This window comes from Juglans regia, chromosome 9, assembly GCF_001411555.2.
Source record: "Juglans regia cultivar Chandler chromosome 9, Walnut 2.0, whole genome shotgun sequence".
Lineage (NCBI taxonomy): Eukaryota > Viridiplantae > Streptophyta > Magnoliopsida > Fagales > Juglandaceae > Juglans > Juglans regia.
Window position 1 is genome coordinate 6,108,061 of NC_049909.1, and position 25,163 is coordinate 6,133,223.

Consider the following 25,163-nt stretch of genomic DNA (forward strand, 5'->3'; position numbering starts at 1 on the left):
CTATCCATTTACATTTAAACCCCAAAACAACTACCTTTTATTAACACCAAACCAACCACAATTATTTCCAAAACCAACAACAGCAACTCCAATGATTAAAACATAACACAAACCATACTTCACCTCCAACCTTCAAATAAAAATTTCAGCGCAAGCATCATATATTTTAATCATTCAAAAATTCAAGACTTGGGTACCTGCGCCACTCATAAAAAAAAAAATACCCAATACAACTAGCTCAAAACACCCATAAATTTACACTAAACAGTCTCAATTAATAGCCCAAAACAATCTCACAAAGCCATCCAAACAATTATACTCCTCAACTTCAAGAATTCCATCACACTCAACGACAATCCAACATATAAAATACCAAAATAGCACAATTTAACATAGTTAACAAATTGCCAAAAGTTTACTGCAGTAGTGCAAACTTTGATCAACACCCCAATCAAATCAGTAACCCTACTACATTTCACAGTCCAACCCTAATATTCAAAAACTACCAAAAGCTTTAGGAAAACTTACCCAAAAGAGTCACAAAAATTCAAACCACTTCGAATGGGTGCAACCCCCTGTAATCTAAGCCAAAAATTCACTGAAGTCTCTAGTGAAAGAGATAGTGGTCTGCGCAAAGAAGAATGGAGGGGTCTGAATGTGTACACAGCAAACCCAAAACAGAGTGGGTGTGTGCATGAAAAACAACCAAAGAAAAATAGAGCAAAAGTGGGTCTGAGCGTGTACCAACAGAGGAAAGAAAAAGGTGAATGAGAGAACAAAGCATAAGAGAGAAGAGTTACCGGCAGAAGTGCGAAATCGCGTGGGGGAGGACGACGAAGAAATGTTTTACAAAAAAAAATAAAAACAGGGGTTCAACATGCGGTTATGGGGAGGGAGAGGTTGAGAGACAAGCCGATTGAGAGAGTGTCTGCTGAAAAGTGAGGATTTTTGGATGAGAGAAGGGATACAAGTAACTGCAAGATCATGGGTTTAGGTGCACGGTTTGGAGGGATAAGTGAAATCTGCAGCGCAAAGGAGAAAACCCACAAAGAAGAAAAACGGTGCAGCAGAAAAGGGGGGAAAAAAAACTCCCCCAAACGACACCGTCCAAGCCTCCTTTCAAGTGATCATCAGTAGTGGGCCGGGCTTCGTGAAAATGGGATGAGCTTCAACTGGAAACTGGGCTTAGAGCCCGAGCGTTACAATCGCCATGTAATCATACACTTCGAAAAAATTAAATAAATATGAGACCCACATAGAAAAAATTAATTTTTTAATAGTGGACACCTCTTTTTCAAATAGTCTGAATGGTACTTACTCACACCACGACTCTATGTAGCATTACTCAAATTTTATAAAATTTGAAACGTTACACAACTCCATGAGGTGTAAGAATTTATGTCTACAGAAAAAAATTACCGGACTAGGTCGGTTAAGGAAACAGTCATCCTTGTTCAAAAAATGTACGAAAATTTGATTTTCGATATGGTCTCGGGCAGGGTTTTCTCGTTTGAGATCTGACCGGACCGACCAACATTACTATATAAATTTTGAAATAATTTTTTATAAGATATTTTATAATTTTTAAGTTGTTATATATATAAACTGAAAGCAAGTAATTATGTAATTTTTTTTTCTAATGAGATAGTACTTAGGAGTGTGAGAATAAGAGACAGTCTACACCATTAGTCTCAGATGTATATTTATAATTTTACGGCTCAATAAAATGATTTTCATTTTCTCGATAACAAAAACTGTTCGAAATGCGTTTTGATTTATTCAAGACACTTAGAATTGAAATTCAGAAAAGATTAATGAAGTGTACTCCTACTTTCGTATGATTATTTAGGATTTTATTGTGCAAATTTACTTTCACCCTTTTCAGAATGAATAATAACTTCTGTATTAGCGCCATGTGGCATGCAGTCCAGTCATTTTATCACAATGTGGAATGTCCAAATTATTCTTGAGAAGTTTCGTTTTAACACTTGGCTAGATCTTAGCCACACTTGGTGAATAGTATAGGACACTTGGCACCAAGAGGAAGCATGAGATGAAAATGTAAAGGAAAGAAAGGAAAATCAAGCATTGTAATCATGTCACCTAAGCCAAACACTATTACATCCAACCATTTATTTTTGTATCAAACCAAAGAGGGTTTCAACCCTAGTGAAACTCCAAATATTTGGAATCCAACTGAAACATCAAATACCTTGTAAAAACCGAAATCCTAAATGGTTTCTCAAATCATAAATGAAGCTGGTTTTAGCTAAGTGTTTAATTATTTGATTAATTCACTTTCACATGCTATTAACCATTTAAACTCATGTCATTACATTCTTATCCATTCTTTTATATCATAGTATTTTCATTGGGTCAGGAAAAACTATATTTGGACTTATTAGAAACTTAAACCGCAAATGAGGTACAATCAATTTAGGCCACCGAAAAGCTCTACCTATGCATGGCTTCTTAAGGAAGTTTTACCAAATGCTATGATTGTACTTTCACTACCCATGTCAGCCATAAATAGTGGTTGATGGGAAGGTAATCAACCACCTCACTACCACCCCATCACACTACAGCTTCAAGGCACAAAACCATGTTCTGTAACCCATGGTTTTGAGCATGGTTTTGGCTAATAACCAATCCCGAAAAAGTCACTCTCACATCCCCTCTGAGTCCCTCTAGCAGTATATTAGTCATCCATGACTTTTTCAATAAGTTTTTGTCACTTTTGAAACACTTTCTTGGAGAGAATTCAAGGAGAAACTTCAGATAACTTTTCTGGCCTTTCTTGCTTGAGTTTTTCGAAACGTTTGTATGTAGATTCTCATGCAACTCTCTTATCATAACTTGTTCATATTTGAGTCTAGTTTGAATTGGTTTGTTTTTTGTGATTGTTTATGTAGTTTTGATTAGTGAAAAGTTTGTTTAAGCATGCAAAGGTCATATTGGGTGATAATCTGGATAGTGTGTGATTCTTTAATTTTTTGATGATGTTCTTGGCAAGATCTTGATCCAATCTTTTATGGTGTAGATTTAACATATTAATATGCAAGTTAGATTTATATTTGTTGCATATTGAGAGTTTTACTAAGAGTTTTGCATGATATGAGAAAGTTGAAACTGGAGGTACAAAAATAGTTTCTGTTTTGAGTAAGCTTGGATCTTTTATTATTAAAGCATGCTCTATATGGTCTTGAAATTTATATACGTTGTTCATAAGACTTTGATCTATGTTTTAGAAAGTTATTTTGAAGATTTATGGTTGTGATCTTGAGGGAATGAATTTTTATGCATGTTAAGGTCCGGTTGAAACACAAACTTGAGGTTCATATGTTGTGTTGTGTTTCTATGCAATTTTTGTCATTTCATCTTGGGTTTAATGCTCAGATTAATTTAATTACTTCAATTTGAAGCATATGATGCCGTTTGTTGATTGCTTACTTCATGGAAAAAGTTAGATCTAGTTGTTTGATCAAACACCAAAACATGTGGTACTCGGTTTTGGAGAAAATGTGCAAACCAATTATATTGGTTGACATTTTGGGCTATTTGTGATCTTTGAATTATTTATTTAAGCATGCTATTTCTTTGGATTGATTTGTGATTTTGTTAAGAATATTTTTTTAAACTTTTAGAGTTCTTGGAGTAGATTTGTAAAAAACGTAGCCCAAGAATATCAAAGGATTGTTTTTTTGTGGTCAAAAGACTTGATGTTTTGGCATGAAGGAAATTATGGTTTTTATGATTTGTGATTTTTTAATGTCCTAGCTTGATTTTAAAGCATAGGATATGATTTTATTTTTTTATTTTTATGTTGCATGGTGCGGTTTTAGCATGAAAGTTAGAGTTTGAAAGAATTGCAACAAAAATCAAGGATTTTAGCCTTAGTGTGTTTTGGTCTATGCTTGGTTCTTGTAGATGTGTTGTGTTTTAAAAATTTTCTAATTTTATATCTGGATTTAGGATAAAATCTACATGAGGAATGTAAATTTTGGTGAGTATTGGAGTTATGATGTGAAATCCTTAACTTAGGACTACAATGGTCATTTTTCTACAAGTAGAGGGGTAAAATGATCATTTTACTTTGAGTCAGCAATTTTATTTCTAAGTATAGTAGTGAGGAGGTTCTAAATTTTAGAAATGTTTCCTTACAGTTTCTGTTATTTCGCACTTAAATTCGTCACTCTTCAATCACTATAAGTTAGCCTCTAACTTACTTTTAGGGTATCTATGTGTGTATGGTAGTTAGAAACCATCATTCATATTGCTTAGATTTTATATGTATATGTTAAGTTATATTATACCATGTTTTGTCTTCAAGCACAAAATCATTTGTTACATGTTATGTTAAATCATGCCATGCTTTATTTTCAAGTACGAAATTATTTGTTATAAGTCATATTACATAATGTCATGTTTAACTATTGCACGCCATCTTATGTCATGTTGTTAGTCATGTTCATATGTCATGTCATGCCATGTTATTTTTCATTTCATTTCACGTTACGTCATGTCATGAGTAGGGAGTTCATCACAAAAAGTCGTTTTTCCAATCTATTGAGTCTTTTATGTTTATCACTATTCCACGTGCTAGGATTGGACAATATCCTATTGGAACTCAATTTTTCACTCTAGAGTGTCTAAACTGGTGTGAAATTATCTTGGTTGATAAAGTACAGTCAACATGCTTCGAATGGGGCCTAGGTAACTAGTCCCCAGAGCGAAGTCAGGCACCAATGCTAATGGTGTCAAACTACAGTTCAATTTCATGTTATACACACTCGTGTAGGTGTAGATACCTGTCACAGGATGTGTATATTATGTACTCGCAGTGGGTGCAGATACCCATAGTGTGATGCGTATGTTAACGTACTCACAGCTGGTACAAATACCTGTGATATGATACAGTATCAACATGGGCATACGGCTCAAGCGGACCTGTATCGCATCCACAATTCATGTTTAATTAAGAAGTTATTATGGAACAAGATTCCAAGTTCATGGTCAATTTCAAGTTCAGCTCACGTTATGTTATTCCATGTTCGGTTGCAGCCCTTGTCAGTTGAGGTCATATCAGCTCATGTCATGTGAATTACCAAGTCACGTTATGTTCGCGCATGTTCACATTAGCATTCATGTTTTACTATCATGCATGCATTTATATACTGCTAGTTAAAGTTATTTGTTAACTTGTTGAGATTTGTAATTAAATCTCACTCGGTAGTCCCAACTACCATTCCTCCAGAAATGGTAGATCATATGTCAGGATAAAGAGATGCAACAGAGGGATGACTGGAGGAGGTCAATTAGGTGACAATGCAACGACGCGGAGTTTATCGCTTTGATGCTCCTTTTTATTGATATTTGTTTGGCTTCCATGGCCAAGTTGCATGAGGTACTCGAAGGACTAGTCTAGTAAGTATATTAGTCTTTGCATGTACTTAAGGAGCGTTGTCTCCAATACTCATCATGTTACAGATCTTTTGGACAAAAACTGTAACTTTTGAGCATCTGTTTGTGGAGTTTATGAAGTTTGTTTATGTTTTTGGGATATATTACTTCTCGTACGTTGTATTGCTCAAAGAAAAAAATTTATTTGTCGTAAATATTGCACAATGGAAAATTGGTTACGTGGGATAAGAATGGAACTGGTGCAGACGATAGACATTCTTTTGCTCAGGCTCTATAACGGCCTTTGCCTCAATCTAAATTTAGGTTACATTTATGAAAGCCTGAGATAATCAATGGGGAATTAGGATTTTTGTTTTCTGATGTTGAGATGGATAGGGCGGCTGAGGATCTAAAGTTTGCACTTGTTCTGAAATTCCTATCAAAGAAACCGTCCATTGATGTTTTGAGGCTGAAGATTATTAGGATATGGGGGGTTTCAGTGAGGTGCCGATGATTAGTTTTATGGATGATTATCACGTATTGATGCACCTGGCTAATGAGAAAGATGATTTGCATGCATGGGCAAGGGAGGGAAGGGTTGTGGCTGGTTGTCAGTTCCAGTTGATTAACTAGTCAGTGGATTTTGATGCAAAAAAAGAGCTTTCCATTGCTGCCCAATGGATGTAGCTTCTTGGATTGCTGTTGTTGTTGTATCTGTTGGACTATCTTCAGATTCTTGCTTCACGGCTTGGAAAGTTTCCTGGTACAAATAATGCCACATTGTATCGGACTCGTGCTACAGGGAGAGGATTTGTGTGGAAGTGGATCTGAAGGTGGAGCCTATTCAAAGTTTCCCATTGGTGGTCGGTCAAAAACATCATGTTTGGCAGAAAGTGGTGTATGAGAAACAGGGCTTTTATTGTAACAAGTGTTTCCGTCAAGGTCATACAAAGGTTATTTGTAGGATGGGTGAGGCCAAGGCGAAACCAATTTTGAACATGAGATTCATATGGACGGGAAGAAAGGGGATGCGAAAGCTTGGAAGGAAGTGGGAAAGAAGGATAAAAAATTAAATGAAGGTGTAAGTGGAAAGGTGATGGTAGAACCCATTGTAATGTCTACAAATAAGGAAGGTGGAACTGATGTAATATCAGTTGAGGATAAAGGAAAAATGATTTTAGATGAGGAAAGTCCTCTTTAGGTCCTTGTGGTTGAAGGTCTACTGGGGGAGGGATCTGGTAAAAGTTCTCAAATAGTTCAGGGGGGCGAGATGGTACAGAAAGATGTTCAAAGTGAGGTAAATGATGTGGTGGGGGAGGAAGGGCAGAAGGGAGAAAATAAAGTTCCAGAGGTGATTGAAGATTGTAGGGCGCTTCAGTCAAGCAAAAGAGGGCAGGGTGGTGAGGTTCTTATTGATTCTGATTCCCTGGGATGAAACACAGGGCTAGAGGAAGGAGAGCTTTGTGAACTTGCTCGTGAAGCTCGTTGTCTGGTGATTCCACATCACGAGGAGGATGTTTGGTGGTGTGATGAGGTGATGATTCCACCCCGTGACGATGCAAGTAACCAGTTTAATCTGGTGTGTGAAATTCTGTAACAGGAAAATCAGTTTGTGGTTGAGAATAAGGGGTTGGATTTAGAACAATTTCAGTTGGAGTATGAACAGGAGAGCAAACTGAATGATTTGGCTTCAGATAAAGGATATGATTCGAAAGGTACTCAAACTAGAAGTCCGGTGGTAGAAAATCCCAGTAATTGCGTGCGACAATCCCAATAGTTATTACCTGTCGTGCTAAACTCAATCTTTGACAACAAAAATGTTGGTGTGGAACGTGCATGGCATAGGCACATCAAAGAAACACTTGAGGAGGTTGGTCAGGAAATATTCAACATCTATGTTGGCCATTTCAGAACCATTCATGTATTTAGATTTTTCTTACTATTGCTCGAATGAAGCAATGGGAGGTAAAATGTGGGTAATGTGGAATGGGCAGAATGTTTTTGAGGTGGAGAGTATGTCGGATCAAATGATCGCAGGTTGGGTGGTCGTTAATGGGTCAAAAGTGCTTGTCACGTTTGTTTATGCGAAATCCTCCTTTTCAGATCGTAGGGGGCTATTGACTGATCTAAAGCTTTACCTATAGGTTTGAATCCTTGGATTATCATGGGGGATTTTAACATTATTAAAGAGGACAAGGAATGAATTGGGGGGCAGCCTAGACATTTGGCTGCTATGGAGGAATTTAATAACTATCTGAATAGGTGTGGAGTTCAAGTCACAGGGTGGCTGTACGTCTTGGTTCAGTGGGCATGCTGGTCAGACTATGAGATGGGCAAAGTTTGACCGGGCTGTAGTGAATGTGCCGTTCATCAATACTTTTCAATCGGCTAGCTTGGAATATTTGGAGAGCAAGACGTCGGATCATAAACCGATGTTGATACATTTCTCAAAGCCTACATCAAGTTATGGGCCTTCTCCGTTCAAGTATCAAAATATGTGGAGTACTCAAGCAAAATTCTATGACTTTATGAAACAGGTTTGGACAGAACCAGTGCATGGTGCGGGAATGTGCAAGTTGGCGACTAAATTAAAGAAGGCTAAGATTGCTTTAAATAGGTGGAATGAAGAGGTCTTTGGACAGGTGGATGTTACTGTCAAGGAGTTAAAGTCGTGCATATTGTATCTGGAGGAGCAACTGAATGGGGGATATGATCAGGAGGTGGAAACAAAGTTCCTAGTTATAAAATGTGATTGGATTATTGGGAGAAAAGGGAGGAGATGCGTGTATCCCAAATTGTGAAGAAGCGATGGTTAGTGGAGGGTGATCAAAACTCCAAGTTTTTCCATGCAGTTATTAATCAACAATGAAATTCTTCGATGATTGACGCTATGGTTTTGGAGGATGGTACATTTTTGGCTTCACCTGAGGAAATTCATGAGTGTGCGGTCAATCACTTCCAGCTTTTTCTTTCTGAATAATCATCTAGTGCAATGCCTGATTTGAGTCAGCTGATTTCGATGGTGGTATCAGCTGAAGAAAATGAGTGTATTGTAAATAAGCCCTTAGAATTAGAGCTGAAACTGGCTCTTAAGTCAATCCCAAAAGATAGTAGTCCAGGGCCCGATGGTTTTGGTTCAGGATTTTACGTATCGTGTTGGGATTTTGTAAAAGAAGATTTATTGGAAGTTGCCAAGGATTTTTTCGGTGGGGCACGCTCCCCAGAGTTCTCACAACTTCGTATTTTGTTCTAATTCCTAAAGTGAAGAATCCAAGAAGCTTTGAAAAGTTTAGGCCTATTAGCTTATGCTCGGACGCCTATAAGATTTTTTCAAAAATTATTGTAGGAAGATTGACGCGCTGCCTGACAAAAATTATTTCTCTAGAACAAGGGGCTTTTCTCCCTGGTAGAAGTATCTTTGAAAATATTACGTTGGCACAGGAAATGGTTCATTCTATTAGCAGGAAGAGTAAAGGGGGAAATGTGGGATTAAAAATGGATATGGCTAAGGCATATGAACGGGTTGACTGGCGGTTTTTGCTTTGGGTTTTGGAGGGTTTTGGTTTTTCTAACCATGTTCGTAAGTTAATAGCGGAATGCGTTTCGACTCCATGATTTTCAATAATGATGAACGATACGTATAGGGGATTTTTCAAGTCTCGACGGGGCCTTCGGCAAGGTGATCCACTATCATCATATTTATTTACTTTGATGGATGAAATTCTCTCCCGGCTCCTAAGAAAAAAATTGAGGAGGGGAGGATTGGGAATTTTTATCATCCGAGGGGAGCGTTGTTAATCTCTCGTTTATTATATGCGGATGACTTGCTGGTTTTCGCTAATGGAGAAAGGAGATCATTAAAGATGCTTATGAAAATGTTGGAGGTGTATGAAAGTTGGTCTGGTTAGTTAATAAACAAGGAAAAATCAGCTCTATTATTGTCAAAGAAGATAAGCAGAGCCAAAGGCAGGGATCTTTTTTGTCTTAGGAGATTTGCGAAAGGTAAATTTCCTGCAACATATGTTGGACTGCCTTTGAGTCGGGACTCCTTACGGCTAGAATGCTTGATCCATGGGTCTCTAAAATTTGAGATAAGGTGACGAGTTGGAAGAGGAGGTTGCTGTCTCAAGGAGGTTGCCTCATTCTTATTCGGCATGTGTTATCATGCATGGTGACTCATACGGTTGCAGTTCTGGCAGTTCTGTTGGTCGTGATAAGGAAGATAAATTCCAGTCTTTCGTCATTCTTCTGGGAGGAGAGTAATGGCAAGGAAAAAAAGAAATGTCAAAGGTTTGCAAACTAGTGAATGAAGGAGGTGTTGGGGAAGGGACCTAGATAAAGTTCAAAGATCTTTTCACATGATGTTTGCATGGAGGCTCTTGAAGGTAGATAATCTGTGGACTCGTTTCTTTAAGGCAAAGTATGTTATATCCGATCACATGACATTAGTTACTACTTCTCACACAGACTCTCGGTTTTGGAAGTCAGTCTTAAAGTTTTTCTAGAGGTGTATGAGAATGTATATGTAAACATTAGAGACGGAAATGCCTCCTTCTGGTTTGATAAGTGGTTGAGCAGTGGTACCCTTGCTGAGATCACTAGCACAATCTATCAACCTGAGCTAAAGGTCCAAAATTGTTGGGCATCGGGGAGATGGGATGCCAACGTTCTGGAAGAGTTGGTTGGGGTTGGAAAAATGAATGAGATTTTGATGTCGAGTTCAAAGCAGAGAGTGGGGCCTGACATTTTTGTTTGGAAACCTTCTATTAATGGAAATTTCTCAACAGCCTCGACATGGGAGGTAAAAAGAGTTGAAGGGGTACAGTGGTCGTGGATGGAGTGGGTATGGCACAAACTACTGCCTAAGAGAGTGTCCCTATGTATGTGGAAAGCCTTGTTCCGTTGCTTGCCGTTAGACGAGAGGGTGTGCAATTTGGAAATTTCTATAGTCTCAAGGTGCAATTGATGCGTGAATAAAATAGAGGAGACCTTGAGTCATGTTCTGAGCACGGGGTCAATTGCAAGTATGGTATGGAAGAGAGTAGCGTCGATGTTTGGGATTATGAACGTGGATGCAGAGCCCTGGAGGGTGAAGATCTGCAGGTGGTTCAAAGTTGCAAACAAATCTACACAGAAGGGAACGATAATTGGTTTATTGCCTGTTGTTATTTATTGGAGACTCTGGCTTCGACGTTGTAAAGTGCGCATGGAAGATAAGCAAGAATCGAGAGAGGCGGTTTGGTTAGTTGTGCAATGTTGGCTGGCAGAAATTGCAGATGGTGTGAAGGGTGTAATGCCCTATTTAGTTAGGAAAATATTGGAAGAGCTACAGGTGAATACAAGCAAGTCGAAGGTTAAAATTCCTCGCAAAGTGAGTTGCGAAAAGCCTCCTGAAGGTTGGTTGAAGCTAAATATTGATGGATCTTGTAGAGGGAATCCAAGTTCTTGTGGTGGTGGAGGTATCATTCAAGATTCAACTAGTAATATGAACGCTGCTTTCTCTGAAAAATTTGAACTGGGTACTAATAATGGAGCGGAGTTGAGGGCTATTATTAGTGGCGTTCGGCTTTGTAAAGAATTGGGATATCAGAATATTTGTATTGAAAGTGATTCGGAGTTGGTGGTGGGTTGGCTCATTTCAAGTGTTTGTACCGTTTGGTACTTATGGGATTTTTGGAAACGATTACAGGAGGAGGTAAACAGCCTTTGTGTCTCTACAAAGTACAAATTTAGAAAAGGGATTCAGGTGGCAGATTTTCTGGCTCGTCAAGGAGAAGGAGGCAACACGAAGAGATATCTTGTAGGTGATGAAATGCCTAGTAAAATGAGACGACTTATTCGTATGGATAAGATCAGGATTCCAAGTCTGCGGCTGTAATTAAAGTATTCCTTTTGAGATTGGTTCGGTTTGATCTTGTTTTGGATATTATATAGTTATACTAGATTGGTTGGTTTTGGTTTTAATAGTTTTGTTGATTGGGAGGGTTGGTAAAGGATATTTGTAAGGGCCTTAGATTGTGATTTACACGATATTCATCCAACATAAATATGAGTTTTAATAAAAGTGAGAGGCGTCACTTGCATACCTGTGACCTTTTCTCTTCGATTAAAACAAAAATTTATATTGAACTCTGCGTTTTTAGTATAGAAGCTAGGGGGCTTTTGGTCTTTTACGCAATAGTTTGTTAGGGAAAGGGAACACGAGTATTTAGTGGGGAAAAAGTGAGGTGCAGAATTCGAGAAATTGTCAGATCCTTTTTGAACGTGTATGAAGGTTAGGGTACCTCGAATCATCCAAAGTCGCAGCAGCGCATGCAGAATCTGAACACGTATAACTTAATAAATGTCGATTTCTGATTATTGATTACAATGTAAAAGACAAAAATCAGTAGCATTTAAGAGGGGGAGGGAGACGTTGGTTGCCAAGAAAATACGTACCCAGCTTGCTAGCTAGCTAGCTACCTACATTATTAATTCAAACGACTGGTAATTTCTTTGACAGTTAGTAACTCCCCGTATTAATGATATCATGCCAATAATTCGTCTCATTTCTTGCTCGTTCCTCGACAGCATTACTTGATCCACTTCCAGCACTGCCTGTAATCAAGCTGTTTGCAGATAAAATATGGTTGCCCATATTATTAAAAACACCATCATGATCATGATGATGCTGACGATCTCCAACGTCCCCAGTAGCCAGATTCATCGTTTTTTTTTTTGAATCAAACAATCTATCATCTTTCATATATCGGTAACATAGTTATTACAACTCTTATCCTGGAACACAATAGAAAAAAAGCCCTCAGGGCCATCCTCTATCCAGACCAACTCTTCACTAGACACAATAGCAAATTGAGCCAAAAAAAATAGCTGCTCTATTTCCTTCTCTAAAAGTGTGTTTAAGTATCCAATTTGGATGTGTACAAAGAATTCCTTTAATATCTTCTATAATCTGTCCATTCCATTCCAAGCACTCCTCTCTATCATTCACAGCTTTAATCACCTCCAATGAATCACCCTCAAGTACTACCTTCTGCATATTAAGCTCTGCACATAAGCAAAGGGCCCTCCATAAAGCAGTCGCTTCAGCAATCACAACAGATTGGATACAATCTTTTGGCAGGCATAGAGAAACCTGTACATTCCCTTCCTCATCTCTGACTACCACTCCAGCTCCCATCTTTCTCTGGTTTGCCTTGAAAGCAGTATCCCAATTTACCTTGACAAAGCCTTCTTTTGGAGCTTCCCATCTAACCACCCTTCTCTCCACTGTAGTAGGTTTAATTCTATCTATCCCCTTCTGTTGTGCTTGTTGGAACTCATTGAGATTTGCTCTTGCTTGCTGCAATACACTTTCAGGGCTAGTAAACTTCCTTTCAAAAATCCACCCATTCCTTCTAAGCCATATATATCGCATAACATATACCACCAACTCCATGCTTTCCACAGGCAAATCAGCTATTAATTTCCTCCATACCACAGCCAAATCCACCTCAAATGACATCCACTTCTGCACTGGACTTTCCTTCTCAGCCCATACATCCATTGTTGCAGGACAGCTCCATAAGACATGGCATACAGTTTCATCTTCCCTTAAACAAATAGGACAAACTGGCTTCTCCACCACCTTTCCTTTATAGAGGTTATCATTAGTGGGAAGGCAATTCTTAAGGGCCTTCCATAAAAAAATTTTAACCACTCCCGAGATATTAAGTTGCCACAACTCTCTCCATCCTTCTTTAATCTTCCTCCCATCAGATGGTTCCCCTTTCAAATCCTTCTTTCTGCTAATATCAAGATGGTAGGCACTCCTTACACTATAATACCCATTCTTAGAGTAAGCCCATATTCTTCTATCCTCCAAGCCAGAATAGCTCATAGGGATATTGTAGATGACTTCAGCTTCCTCATCATTAATAGTAGCCTTCACTCCCTATCTATTCCACTTACCATCATTCCCAATCAACTCTGCCACCTTTGCTTCAACATTCAGATACTTAACAGGAGACTGCACTCGATGAGAAGGTTTATTGGGTAGCCATTTATCATCCCATACTTTTATATTTAAACCATTGCCCACTCTCCATACAAGCCCTTCCTTTAGCAACTTCATGGATCCCCATATGCTTCTCCAAATCATAGAAGGTCCATAGCCCAGCTTAGAGTTCAATACATCAAAATTTTTAAAGTACTTAGCCCTTAACACCATGGCAGCAATAGAGTCTGGTTTATTAACAAGCCTCCAACACTGCTTTGCTAAGAGAGCAATATTGAAACTTTCCAACTCTCTAAAACCAAGTCCTCCAATCATCTTTGCACATCCCATCTTCTCCCAGCTAGTCCATTGAATTTTTTTCTCATAGTTTTTATAACCCCACCAGAATCTAGCCATAATACCAGCTATTTCCTTAGACAACCTTTTAGGCAACCTAAACACACTCATATGGTATGTAAGAATGGACTGAATAACTGCTTTAATTAAAACTTCTTTACCAGCAGGAGATAGAAACTGATTTTTCCAGCTGTTGACCTTCTGCCAAACCCTGTCTTTAATTCCTCTAAAAGTGTCATAACGAGCTCTTCCAACCATAGTAGGCAACCCCAGGTATTTTTCACAGCAACTTTGCACCCTTGCCCCAAGATCTTGCACAATCCTCACCTTTTCTTCCTGTATAACTCGGGAGCTAAATAACAAAGTGGTTTTTTGTAGATTCATGCATTGACCAGAGGCTTCTTCATATACCCTTAGGATTTCCTTCACTTTCAACCATTCAGTCCATTTAGCCCTTGCAAAGATGATACAATCGTCAGCAAATGGGAGATGAGAGACCCTTTTACCTCTTCTTGCAGCAGCCATTCCTTTAATTTCACCCTTTCCCTCAGCTACTGGCCTTCCATTCACCAACACAGCATAAGATACAGAAGTTATACACTCCATAATCAAGCCAACCCATCTCTCACCAAAACCCATTTTCTGCATCACAGCTTTTAAAAATACCCACTCAACCCTGTCATAAGCTTTTGATATATCCATCTTCAGTGCCATACTTCCTCCTTTCCCCTTAGACCTGGTCTTCATTGAGTGCAATATTTCATAAGCTGCTATCACATTATCCAAGATCAACCTACCAGGAATAAAAGCACTCTGGTTTTTAGCAATGATCTCATCAAGCACCAACTCCAGCCTGTTTGCAAGAGTCTTCGAAATTAGTTTGTACAAAATATTGCACAAACTAATTGGTCTGAAATCACCAACCTTCTTAGGCTCAGACACTTTTGGTATAAGAGCCACATAAGTAAAATTGATAGATTTGTCAAGTACACCCCCATTTAGAAAACTCATCACTGCATCACAGACCTTATCCCCAACTGTAGGCCAAAAGGTTTGAAAAAAACAAGCAGCAAATCCATCAGGGCCAGGGGCTTTCAATGGACCCATTTGCTTGAGGGCTGCCTCAACTTCCTCCCTAGTGAAAAGCTTTTCCAACTCCTCATTCATCTGTTCAGTGACTCGAGTCCCAATGGATTGTATCCCCTTCATCACCTGGTCACAAGAAGGGGTTGCTGTTTTATAAACCTCAGTGTAATATTGTCTGAAGGCCTCCACTACCTCCTCATTCCCTTCCTTTAATTCTGAGTTAGCATTCAAAATAGAAATGATTTGGTTCTTTTTTCTTCTCTGCTTAACACAAGCATGAAAGAACTTAGTATTTTTATCTCCTAAGGAATACCAATTCCTTTTTGCCCTCTGCCTCCACCTTATATCCTCCTTCTCCAACAATAATCCCACCTCTTGTTGTAATCCGTGAAGTTCTGTAACATTGTCTGGCCTTTCTCTATCTTGCAGCTCCTTGATTTTCTTGTTCAATAATTCAATATCCTGGCATCTCTCCCCATCTCTTCTTCGAAAAGTACTGCTCAACTTACCACCACACTTTCTCAACATTTTCTGGACACTCATAAGAGGTTCTCTGGCACACTGAGTAGTGTCAACCCAAGCTGTTTTGATTACCTCTTCACATTCATCCTCTCTTATCCAACTTGCCTCAAACTTAAAAGAATATTGTCTTCTTGAACCAAATCTCCTATCCTGCCTCATATACAGCATTATTGGAACATGATCTGAACTACTTGCTGTAAGCCCTTCCACTTTAGCCTTCCCAAACATATTAATTCATTCACGGTTAACAACAAATCTATCCAGCCTTTCCTTTGTAAAAGTGTGGTCTGAATGTAAAAATGTTACCACTCATTCCCATATCCACCAGTTTGTTCACTTCTAAAGCTTCCCTAAAACCCGAAATCAATTTCTCCTCTCTTCTATTACCTCCCCATTTCTCATTTTGTGATAATAATTCATTGAAATCGCCAGCTACACACCATGCCCTTCCATCAAGTGGATTCAGCTGCTTAAGAAGCTCCCACAATTGCCACCTCTTACTAGCATCTGGATGTCCATAGAATCCAGTAAAACAACAACTTCCATGATCCCCAGTTGTAACAGAGGCACTAATATGCCACTGTGAGTAACTCTCTATCACTACATCATTTTCCACCTCCCAAAACAAAGCTAAACCACCTTTTCTTCCCAGTGGATTAATAGCCAAACACCCTTCCATCCCCAACCTCCTTTTTAACTTTTCAACAACAGTAGCTTTAATGAGTGTTTCAATGAGAAACACAATTTTGGGCCTCTTATTCTTCACCAAAAGGTAAAGATCCTGAACTGTCCGAGGGTTCCCAAGCCCTCGACAGTTCCAACATATGGTATTCATAATGCCAGGTGGTGCTACACAGCAGCCACCATCCCTAGTCCATCATCACAGACCATATCATCATAACTTTTCATTTTCTTTCCTTCCATACGCATATCATCTCCATCTCCCACACACTCACTGCCTCTCTTCACCCCAGAATTTATGCTAGAAGACTTACCTGACTCAGGCCTAGTCCTAGCCCTTCTCTTCCATCGTGAAGATCATGTGCAATCATGGTTTTGTTCAATTTCATTGGAGCTTAACTTTCCAGTCAGCAAATTGTTCTTCTGCAGCTCATTCACCTCTTGATCATCATTTCCCATACAAATTGGGGGTATAGTCACTATTTCTTGAGGTTTCATAAGCAGCTCCCGATTTTCACACAATTGAGAATGCACATCATCCACTCCCTTTCCCTCCTCAGATGCCTCCTCAACCCTCTCCTCCTCCTAAGCCTCCCCTTTCCTCTCATCGTCATCAACTTCATGAAAAGGATCTGAATAGTCACCACTCTCCTCTCCTCTTCCTCCCCCTTTTTGCTCTTTCACCTTGACTGCAGCTCTTCTATTTTGAGGAAGAGCTCGAAGCCAAACACCGTATTGACCTATACTCCCCTCACTTTCCATACAACCATCCTTACCATGGACAATTCTTCCACAGTTAAAGCATAATCTATGTAATTTTTCATACTGAAAAGGTACCCAAATTTTCCTTCCATCCACAACGATAGTCCTGCCTCTGGCTACAGGTCTTCTCAGATCACACTCCACCTTTTCCCTCAAGCATTTCCCCCACGCCAATCCATCCTTCTGCACATCAACTTCACTAACCTTCCCTATCGAACTCCCAATCAATTCCCCCATTTGTTTATTCATATAACTCAATGGTAGATTTAACATTTGTATCCATAGGTACGCATGGTCAAAATCAAACAATCTTGGTTGCAATCCACCATTAAAATCAAGCAGAACAAAAAGGTAACTGTCAAACAACCATGGACAGCCATCAAGCACCTTCCACTTATCTCGTCGATTAACAAAGGTAATCACATAGCAATTACCGCCAATTTCTTGAAATTCAAGGGGCTTACCAACCTTCCATACTTTTTCCATCATAGATCGAGCAACTTCCTTTCCAATTCTGCGCTCAGAGATTATCTTCCCAACCAAACTTCTTTCCCCCTTCAGTTCCATCGAACCACGCACACCTTTCCCAATCTCAATCGGACAATCCTCCTCATCATTCAGCTTCAATCTCTTCCATACTTCCTCCATTTCCTCCATCAGACTGCTAAGCCTACACTCGCAAGCAAAGAGAACCTTCTTTCCTCAGTAGAGTAAGAAGACATAACCGCTTCACCTCAAAGGGTTCTCCATAGCAGGAAAAGACGTAACTGCTTCACCTCAAAAGACGTAGCCAGATTCATCTTGTGGAGCTACATGGTTGATATTTCATTGAATTCATTTCAAGTACGTTTGATGATCCCTTGAGCTAGCATCGACTCTAACATCACACTTTCCCATACTTTCAAAACGTCAAGGCAATGTGGGTGTGTACGTAACACTCCGTATTTTAGTATATTTTTAATTGAAGAATTATTTGTTATTAATTAAAAAATTAATTCTCCTATTTTAAATTTTTATATTTTAATGGGTTTATTTTATAATTTTTAATTTGTGAAAATTAAATTTGACATGTTTCCTTAATATTAATTATTATTATGTATTTAAATTTCTTTTCATATTAAATTAGTTTATTGTTGGGTTTAATTATTTTTATTTTTATTTCATCATTACGTTTAAATTATTTTAATCGAATTGCTATTTTAAAATCTTTTTCGTTGGATCTTTTTTTTTGTAACCCAAAATGTGAGGATTGGACCTCATTTCTTTTCCTTTCCTTTTTTTTCTTTTCCTCTTTTCTTTTTCCCTTTTCTCTTTTTCCTCTTTCTTTTTCTTCTTTTTCTCTTTTCTCCCTATGCTTATCTCCCGTGCGACGCCACCCTCTCTCTCTCTCTCTCTCCCGTGCGTTTTCCTTCCTCCCCTAGCCCGCCGCCGTGACCGACACCACCCACCACCACAACTTCCCCTTTCGCCGGCCATCATCCGCCACCAAGCTTAGCCTCTAACTCGCTGCCGTTCTCCTCCACGCACGGCTTGAAGCCACGGCGTTCCTTGTGCTCGCGCGCCGCCGTCGCGCCACCTTCGGCCACCATTTCTTCACCACTCATCCTCGACCTCCTAGCAACTAACTCCAGCTCCGATCCGCCACCGGTGAAGCCCCACCAACTCCATTTCCGATTTGGGCATTTTTGCACTTCAACCACTTCTATGCCGCCAACCACGGTCAACCACCACCACCATTAGTTTCACTGACATCCTTAAGCCCTACCCTAGCAATCTCGGGTCTTCGTTTCTTCCCGTTCAAAAGTGGGTTTTTGAGACCCACGGCCATAGTGCATTTGGCACTGTTTTGTTGCTGCATTGCCGCTTCTAGCACCTCCGTGATCTTTCAAAAATTATTTTATAGCATTGTAAGTATTTTTCCAAAGAACTTTTGAGATTTAAATGTATTTTTGTGCTAACTCATATTTACTGTGAATTGGTTGGTTGTGGTGGACTGAGTCTGAGGAGTAAGGGGGTCGGTTGGATTGGATGATGGAGTTGTTGGTGTGATTGGTTTACGCTATGTGATTTGTTGGCTGTTTCGAGTTTAAATATTGGTGTTTTGTGTTTGACGTGGGTTATGGTGGATATTGGTGATTTTAGGAAGTGATGATATATTTTGAGATTATGAAGGTTTTAAGTTTTGAGGAATTAAAATAGGTTATTTAAGAAACTTAGGCTTAAATATTGAAATCCGTGATTGATTGAAAACTTATAGAAATTACATGATTATTTTTATAGGTGACGATTTATAGTCGACTCGACATTTTTTAGGAAAATTATGAAAAACTAAGTCGTCCAGGTAAGCGGGGTTCCTATATTAGATTTGCATAAAAATAAAATGGACTGAGGTTGATTTTTGAAAATATGCATGTTTTGTTATGAAAAGAGATTTGAACTACCTCAGTTATTTGTTCAGCATTACTCATGAGATTCTGTTTAAGAATAAAATATTTTATGGCATAACTGGTGTAGACATGAGCTATTTTGCATTTTACTTCTGAATTGTGCAAAAGAGAGCGAATATGAAAGTTTGTGCATAAAATTATGTTTTGTGATTTCTGAAAACTCTGTTCTGTTCTGAAAATATTATGTACTCTGATATGATGTGATTTCTGAAAACTTTTGGCATGACATTCTGAATCGGGATGTGGTTTATGGATGGTGACCTATTTGACCTATCACGGATGCTAATAGTGGCTTCTGTTTGGATTGATACCAACTGTTCTATTTCTAGTGCACCCACTTTGGAAACAAAGTAGTTTTCTGGTGGTCTTTCCTGTGTGCATACTCGGGGCTCTAAGAATAAATAAGGGGAAGATTCACATTTTGTTTCTGCTCGGTTAGCTACCGTGGTTTGCACAACCCTACCATGGGGGTTAAACATGGCCTCTAATGTGATATGATGCTCTGGTACAATGGTGGTCAGTTATGCTATGCCAAAAGAATTTGAATAAGAATATTTTTAAACTTTCGCTCTGATATTTTTGATAACATGTTCTAACTCTGCATTCTAAAAATAAACTGTTTTGTTCTGCATTCTGAAATCTGTAAATACTCATGTTTGCATACTAGTATATGTTATCTGCTTACTGAGTTATTGATAACTCACCCCTTCTTATCTCCAATATTTTCAGATGATTTTTGGATATTTCAGCTGAGGATCAAGACTATGAAGATTGGGTGAGATGACTTAAGAATAGAAAGTTTTCGATGAGTATTGGTGATTTTCGATAATTATATTGTTGAAATGTGAGTTTAAGTGACATGTAGAGAAGTTGGACATTTTTGGGATTACTGTATTGAGGATTTTATATATATGAGTATGTGTGGTTAATTAAATTTTAAGTGTTTACGTTTGATTTGAAGTTTTTGGAAGAGTATTAACAATGTTGGAATCGATTATCAAATAATATGAGTTAACTCTCCAGACTTTCGGGGACGGGACGTTATAGGGAGCGAGTTTACTGGTGGTTGTTTCATTGAGTAGCATGCCCGAGGCTGCAGCAGATGATCTTCCTGAAGAAAAGCCTGGCGGCAGATCGTATAATTGGTAGCATAACTGTGACTCTCTGACTAGTCTTTCTTCGGCCTCAAGCCGAGTGTTCTCCTACTGAGCCATGTGGCTAAGATTGGATGCGCTTTTGGGGTCACCATTTGCAGACTCAAGAACGGTGCCTTTTGGCTTGCGAGTAACTAGATCGATGCCCATCATGGCCAACCTTTTCTTAAGATGTGTGTTCCAGTAATTCTTGATCTCGTTGTCAGTTCTCTTTGGCAAGTGTGTGGCTATAGCGGACCATCTGGAGGGGCAAAAAAAAAAATGCATGAAGTTAATACAATATATATATATATATATTTAGCCTATGAGAGGTTTGGATTCAGAGATGAGATGAGATGGGTTGAGATGGTTTGTGAATAGTAGAATAAAAGTTGAATTATTTATTATATTTGATGTGAGAATTTGGAAAAGTTGTTTTGAAATTTGAAAAAGTTGAATTGTTTATTATATTTTGTGTAGAAATTTGAAAAAGTTGTAATGATGAGATGAGATGAATTGAGATGAGTTGAAGTGGATTTTGAATCCAAACATCTCTAGATATTCGATCCATAATATTATTCAAACTATATATGTATTGTAATATCATGTAATCATCATTTGTGTATTGGTGCCTTACAACCAATGATCAGCATCATTTTGTGTCTACAACATTATTCCTTTTAATTTTACTCGATTCATATGTATTTACAGAATCCTAAAGATTTCTGGGTAGAAGGAAATTAAAAAGGCATTCTGAAATTCATGTTTTTATTTATTTTATTTTATTTTTGTCCTTGCTCAGAAGAAAAATGAAATATGGCGTTTCAGAGTTTGATTAATGAAACATTTACTGAAAATAAAACGCAGTCTGGCTTGTAAGTCGAAATAAGGTTGCATATTTACATCCACATATCATAATAAATATGGAGCTCAAAAGCTTAGATTAAGTACTAGACTACACAAAAAGAAATGGCAGAATAAATAAGATCCACGAAATAATCGACAAACTAATTAAACTGCGTAAATTTATTATTGTAGCTAGGATAATACCATAAAATGGTTTTTATATATAATCTAAAATGCAAAGATTTAAGGTCCGGTTTCAGTGATTACCTGTTGCCAAGAAGAGCATGAATTTGAATGATGGTTCGGCCTTCAAGTAAACTGAATTGTGTAGCCTTAAACGGCACAAGCTATATTTATCATATGTAGTTTTTCAATTATATTAAACTCTATTTATGTGTACAATATCGGAGTCAAAAACCATCGGGCGACGTGGCAGGGCGATGTTTTGCTATATGCTAGGGTTACGTAGGTTTCTTAAGTGCGCGCTTGATTTCGTTCTGCTCCTCATGGGCACCCCTTTGGTGACTCCGGTTGCTGGCGGGATTGAGAGGGGTCCTCAGGCGGAGTTACTTTTGATTGGGTTGGACGCTGCACATAATGGAAAATTGGTTGTGTGGGATAAGAATGGAACTAGTGTAGACGATAGACGTTCTTTTGCTCAGGCTCTACAACGACCATTGCCTCAATCTAAATTTAGGTTACATTTATGAAAACCTGAGATAATCAATGGGGAATTAGGATTTTTGTTTTATGATGTTGAGATGGATAGGGCGGCTGAGGATCTAAAGTTTGCACTTGTTCTGAAATTCCTATCAAAGAGACCGTCCATTGATGTTTTGAGGATGAAGATTATTAAGATATGGGGGGTTTCAGTGAGGTGCCGATGATTAGTTTTATGGATGATTATCACGCATTGATGCACTTGGCTAATGAGAAAGATTATTTGCATGCATGGGCAAGGGAGGGAAGGGTTGTGGCGTGTTGTCAGTTCCAGTTGATTAACTAGTAAGTGGATTTTGATGTAAAAAAAGAGCCTTCCATTGCTGCTCAATGGATATAGCTTCCTAGATTGTTGTTGTTGTTGTATCGGTTGGACTATCTTCAAATTCTTGCTTCACGGCTTGGAAAGTTTCTTGGTACAGATAATGCCACGTTGTATCGGACTCGTGCTACAGGGGCGAGGATTTGTGTTGAAGTGGATCTGAAGGTGGAGCTAGTTCAAGGTTTCCCATTGGTGGTCGGTCAAAAACATCATGTTTGGCAGAATGTGGTGTATGAGAAACAGGGCTTTTATTGTAACAAGTGTTTCCGTCAGGGTCATACAAAGGTTATTTGTAGGATGGGTGATGGGGCCCAGGCGAAACCAATTTTGAAACATGGGATTCATATGGATGGGAAGAAAGGGGATGCCAAAGCTTGGAAGCAGGTGGGAAAGAAGGATAAAAAATTAAATGAAGGTGTAAGTGGAAAGGTGATGGTAGAACCCATTGTAATGTCTACAAATAAGGAAGGTGGAACTGATGTAATATCAGTTGAGGATAAAGGAAAAATGATTTTAGATGAGGAAAGTCCTCTTTAGGTCCTTGTGGTTGAGGGTCTACTGGGGGAGGGATCTGGTAAAAGTGCTCAGACAGTTCAGGGGGGCGAGATGGTACAGAAAGATGTTCAAAGCGAGGTAAATGATGTGGTGGGGGAGGAAGGGCAGAAGCGAGAAAATAAAGTTCCAGAGGTGATTGAAGATTGTAGGGCGCTTCAGTTAAGCAAAAGAGGGCAGGGTGGTGAGGTTCTTATTGATTCTAATTCCCTAGGACGAAACACAGGGCTAGAGGAAGGAGAGCTTTGTGAACTTGCTTGTGAAGCTCGTTGTCTGGTGATTCCACATCATGAGGAGGATGTTTGGTGGTGCGATGAGGCGATGATTCCACCCCGTGAGGATGCAAGTAACCACTTTAATCTGGTATTTGAAATTCTGTAACAGGAAAATCAGTTTGTGGTTGAAAATAAGGGGTTGGATTTAGAACAATTTCAGTTGGAGTATGAACAGGAGACCAAACTGCATGATTTGGCTTTAGATAAAGGATATGATTCGGAAGGTACTCAAACTAGAAGTCTAGGGGTAGAAAATCCCAGTAATGGCTTGCGACAATCCCAACGAGTTATTACCCGTCGTGCTAAACTCAATCTTTGACAACAGAAATGTTGGTGTGGAACAAGCATGGCACAGGCACGTCAAAGAAACGCTTGAGAAGGTTGGTCAGAAAATATTAAATATCTATGTTGGCCATTTTGGAACCGTTCATTAAGGAGGATTCCATGTTTCACTTCGCACAGTATTTAGATTTTTCTAACTATTGCTCGAATGAAGCAATGGGAGGTAAAATGTGGGTAATGTGGAATGGGCAGGATGTTTTTGAGGTGGAGAGTGTGTCAGATCAAATGATCGCGGGTTGGGTGGTCGTTAATGGGTCAAAAGTGCTTGTCACGTTTGTTTATGCGAAATGCTCCTTTTCAGATCGTAGGGGGCTATGGACTGATCTGAAGCTTTACCTATAGGTTCGAATCCTTGGATTATTGTGGGGGATTTTAACATTATTAGAGAGGACGAGGAATGAATTGGGGGGCAGCCTAGACCTTTGGTTGCTATGGAGGAATTTAATAACTGTCTGAATAATTGTGGGGTGGTGGAGTTGAAGTCACAGGGTGGCTTTATGTCTTGGTTCAATGGGCATGCTGGTCAGACTAGGAGATGGGCGAAGTTTGACTGGGCTGTAGTCAATGTGTCGTTCATCAATACGTTTCAATCGGCTAGCTTGGAATATTTGGAGAGCAAGACGTCGGATCATAAACCGATGTTGATACATTTCTCAAAGCCTACATCAAGATATGGGCCTTCTCCGTTCAAGTATCAAAATATGTGGAGTACTCATGCAAAATTCTATGACTTTATGAAACAAGTTTGGACAGAACCAGTGCATGGTGCGGGAATGTGCAAGTTGGCGACTAAATTAAAGAAGGCTAAGATTGCTTTAAAGAGGTGGAATGAAGAGGTCTTTGGACGGGTGGATGTTACTATCAAGGAGTTAGAGTCGCGCATATTGTATCTGGAGGAGCAACTGAAAGGGTGATATGATCAGGAGGTGGAAACAAAGTTCCTAGTTATAAAATGTGAATTGGATTATTGGGAGAAGAGGGAGGAGATGTGTGTATCCCAAATTGTGAAGAAGCGATTGTTAGTGGAGGGTGATCAAAACTCCAAGTTTTTCCATGCGGTCATTAATCAACGATGAAATTCTTCGATGATTGACGCTATGGTTTTGGAGGATGGTACATTTTAGGCTTCTCCTGAGGAAGTTCATGAGCGTGCGGTCAATAACTTCCAGCTTTTTCTTTCTGAATAATCATCCAGTGCAATGCCTGATTTGAGTCAGCTGATTTTGATGGTGGTATCGGATGAAGAAAATGAGTGTATTGTAAATAATCCCTCAGAATTAGAGCCGAAACTGGCTCTTAAGTCGATTGCAAAAGATAGTAGTCCAGGGCCCGATGGTTTTGGTTCGGGATTTTACGTATCTTGTTGGGATTTTGTCAAAGAATATTTATTGGAAGTTGCCAAGGATTTTTTCGGTGGGGCACCGCTCCCCAGAGTTCTCACTTCTTCGTATTTTGTTCTAATTCCTAAAGTGAAGAATCCAAGAAGCTTTGAAAAGTTTAGGCCTATTAGTTTATGCTCGGTCGCCTATAAGATTTTTTCAAAAATTATTGTAGGAAGATTGACGCACTGCCTGACAAAGATTATTTCTCCAGAACAAGGGATTTTTCTCCCTGGTAGAAGTATCTTTGAAAATATTACGTTGGCACAAAAAAGGTTCATTCTATTAGCAGGAAGAGTAAAGGGGGTGTAACACCCCCTTCCCGTAGGCTAGGTGTGTCACGTGTTTTTTATAAAATAAACCC

At 39.0% G+C, this 25,163-nt stretch overlaps 1 protein-coding gene across 1 annotated transcript; it reads right to left on the reverse strand.

Moving 5' to 3' along the window:
- Positions 1-16,606: 16,606 nt before the first annotated feature.
- LOC118349404 lies at positions 16,607-17,431 on the reverse strand. The gene has a single exon (XM_035693809.1). The coding sequence runs from the start codon at positions 17,429-17,431 to the stop codon at positions 16,607-16,609; it is 825 nt and encodes a 274-aa protein (XP_035549702.1).
- Between the last annotated feature and the right edge of the window lie 7,732 nt (positions 17,432-25,163).

What these genes read in the sequence shown, in the direction of transcription:
- LOC118349404 (XM_035693809.1), bottom strand. Translation starts at nt 17,431, where the DNA reads ATGGAGGAAGTATGGAAGAGATTGAAGCTGAATGATGAGGAGGATTGT.